Genomic DNA, 2,758 nt, shown 5'->3' on the forward strand with positions numbered 1-2,758 from the left:
TGGGCCCCGACTCGGGGGCCCTCGGACCTGTGACAGTGACTCATGCCCACACGCCTGGGCGTCCTAACACACGTGTCCGCCGCTCGCCATTCACCCCCGTGACCGTTGTTCCCGTTTGTCACCTTCCGCGTGCTCGCATGAGGGCAGTTAGGATTCAGGAGATGCTTTTTCTTCTGTTTAATATATTTTTACTGATTCCAGAGAGGAAGGGAGAGGGAGAGAGAGAAACACCCGTGATGAGAGAGGATCATGGACCGGCTGCCTCCTGCACGCCCCCCACTGGGGATCCAGCCGCAACCGGGCCTGTGCCCTGACCGGGAATCGCACCCTGACCTCCTGGCTCCTCGGTCGATGCTCGGCCCCTGAGCCACGCCGGCCGGGCAGCTTCAGGAGGTCCTGACCTTCCTCACCCCCTGACTATTCTGTTTAATATATTTTTACTGATTCCAGAGAGGAAGGGAGAGGGAGAGAGAGAGAAACACCCATGATGAGAGAGGATCATGGACCGGCTGCCTCCTGCACGCCCCCCACCGGGGATCCAGCCCACAACCGGGCCTGTGCCCTGACCGGAATCGCACCCTGACCTCCTGGCTCCTCGGTCGACGCTCGGCCCCTGAGCCCCGCCGGCCGGGCAGGATTCAGGAGACCCTGACCTCCCTCACCCCCCGACTATTTAAATCAAGAGCCGGCGCCGGGCGCTGGGCGCTCTGTGCTGAGGCCGCGGGCTGACCCCCTCTGCTCTGACCTTGCAGGTGCGCAACCAGCACTGGAGCCTGATCATGGAGAGCGTGGTCCCTTCCGACAAAGGCAACTACACCTGCGTGGTGGAGAACGAGTGTGGCTCCATCAACCACACCTACCACCTCGACGTCGTGGGTGAGTCCGCTCCCCCGGCTGCGGGGCCCGGGGTTCTCGCTCTTTCTGAACACGAGCCGTCACCCGGGCCGGGCTCTCCTCTCGGGGGACGGGGGCCTGTTTCCTTCTGAGCCGGGTTTCGTGCGTTTCGCGTGTGCCTCTCGGCCGAGCGTCGCCCCGAACGAGACGGACCTGGTGTGAACCCTGCCCACGCGCCCGGGGCTGAGCTCGCTCTGAAAAACGCCAGCTGTGAGGGGAGGGGACAGGGACGCTGCAGGAGAAACGTGTTTTATTTTATTTTTATACATATTTTTATTGATTTCAGAGAGGACGGGAGAGGGAGAGAGAGAGAGGAACAATGATGAGAGAGAACCATGGCTCGGCTGCCTCCTGCAGGCCCCACACTGGGGATCGAGCCCACGACCCGGGCCTGCAGCCCTGAGCGGGAATCGAACCCTGACCTCCTGGTTCCTAGGTCGGCGCTCACCACTGAGCCACGCCGGCCGGGCTCAGTACCTTCTGATCAAAGTGCTATTGTAATGAAATGTCTTCAGATGGCGTGGCCTGTTGTCCGGGGAGCTCCCGTTCCTCCCCGCCTTGCCTGTGCAGGGCTTTGTCATCAGTGACGGAGAAAGGGTGTTCCTCTGCGATGAACCCTGACCTCCTGGTTCCTAGGTCGGCGCTCACCACTGAGCCACGCCGGCCGGGCTCAGTACCTTCTGATCAAAGTGCTATTGTAATGAAATGTCTTCAGATGGCGTGGCCTGTTGTCCGGGGAGCTCCCGTTCCTCCCCGCCTTGCCTGTGCAGGGCTTTGTCATCAGTGACGGAGAAAGGGTGTTCCTCTGCGTGAGCACCCACAGCGCGGAGCGCGGAGCACGGAGCGATGGGACCGCCTCCTGCCGCGGGGACGCGGGCTGGGTTTCCCTTTCTCGGTAGAAGCCGTGTGTTCCGTCTCATCGTCCATCCTGCCTCTCACTGTCGCCACCTGCCCTGGGTCCTGCGTTGGGCCCATCGGTTGTGCCTCCGAGCGATGGGCAGGGTGCTGACACCTGCGAGGCCTCACCCAGAGCCCCCCTGGACTCATGTCGTCAAAGGGCTTTTCCCATTGCAACGCCTCAAACCCGCGCCCACCCCCGTGTGTCCGCGCCCCAGGCTTCCTCCGGCATTTCCGACGCGGCCGGGCGAGTGTGGTTTCGCTTGTCGGCACGTTTCTCCTTCCGTAGAACAGACACTCCCCCGAGAGGGAGGCCCCCGGCCTTGGACTTGCCCCGAGAGCCGTGAAGAACTCCCCGAAGCTGATGCACCACGTGACATAGGTTTGGGTAATTGACGTTTTGGGTTGACTGAGAAGTAAACAGAAACCCGTTTTGATTTTCTATCGAGTGAACGTCAGTTAAGTCCGTAAGACCCTCTGCCTTAGAGAGCATCGTGCGGCCTTTATTTCCACGCCAGTCTTCAGGGAGGAAGGAAGAGCCTTTGTAACCTTTCACTGCTCTGTCGGCTGGGAACCGGGTTCCGTGATGGTCGCAGGCGGCTGAGCCGGGGGCCCCGTTTCCGCACGGAGACGTTGATGGAGGAGTCTGGTGGGGTCACCGTGTTCAGACATTCGCTGAACCCTCCCGTGTGAGAGGAGAGTGGCGGCCGTTCACTTTGGTGTTAGCGTCCGTACACGGAGTGCTCAGAGGGCCTGCGGCCTGGATTCCACTCCGGGGCTCCGCGCCCTGAGCTGGACATGAAAGCGTTTCTATTTAAGGAGGCGATTTGGGGCGACACGTTCTAGATGCTTCACCCCGAGCGTGAGCCGGTCACTGTGGGGTGAGAACGAGGGTGCTGGGCGGTTGGGGGGATCGCAGCTCTGCGGGGACCCGCCAGGGGTGCCCGCGGGTGGGTGGGGGCCGTTC

The 2,758-nt window shown here is 61.9% G+C and overlaps 1 protein-coding gene across 1 annotated transcript in view; it reads left to right on the forward strand.

The window, feature by feature from the left end:
• FGFR2 (fibroblast growth factor receptor 2) overlaps window positions 1–2,758 on the forward strand; it is an 89,473-nt gene that overhangs the window by 53,975 nt on the left and 32,740 nt on the right. Inside the window, exon 5 of the mRNA XM_014528278.1 lies at window positions 753–876. Coding sequence (XP_014383764.1) covers window positions 753–876 — 124 coding nt within the window. The remainder of the gene's footprint in view (window positions 1–752; window positions 877–2,758) is intronic.

The sequence above is a fragment of the Myotis brandtii genome, unplaced genomic scaffold (genome assembly GCF_000412655.1).
Source record: "Myotis brandtii unplaced genomic scaffold, ASM41265v1 scaffold628, whole genome shotgun sequence".
NCBI lineage: Eukaryota > Metazoa > Chordata > Mammalia > Chiroptera > Vespertilionidae > Myotis > Myotis brandtii.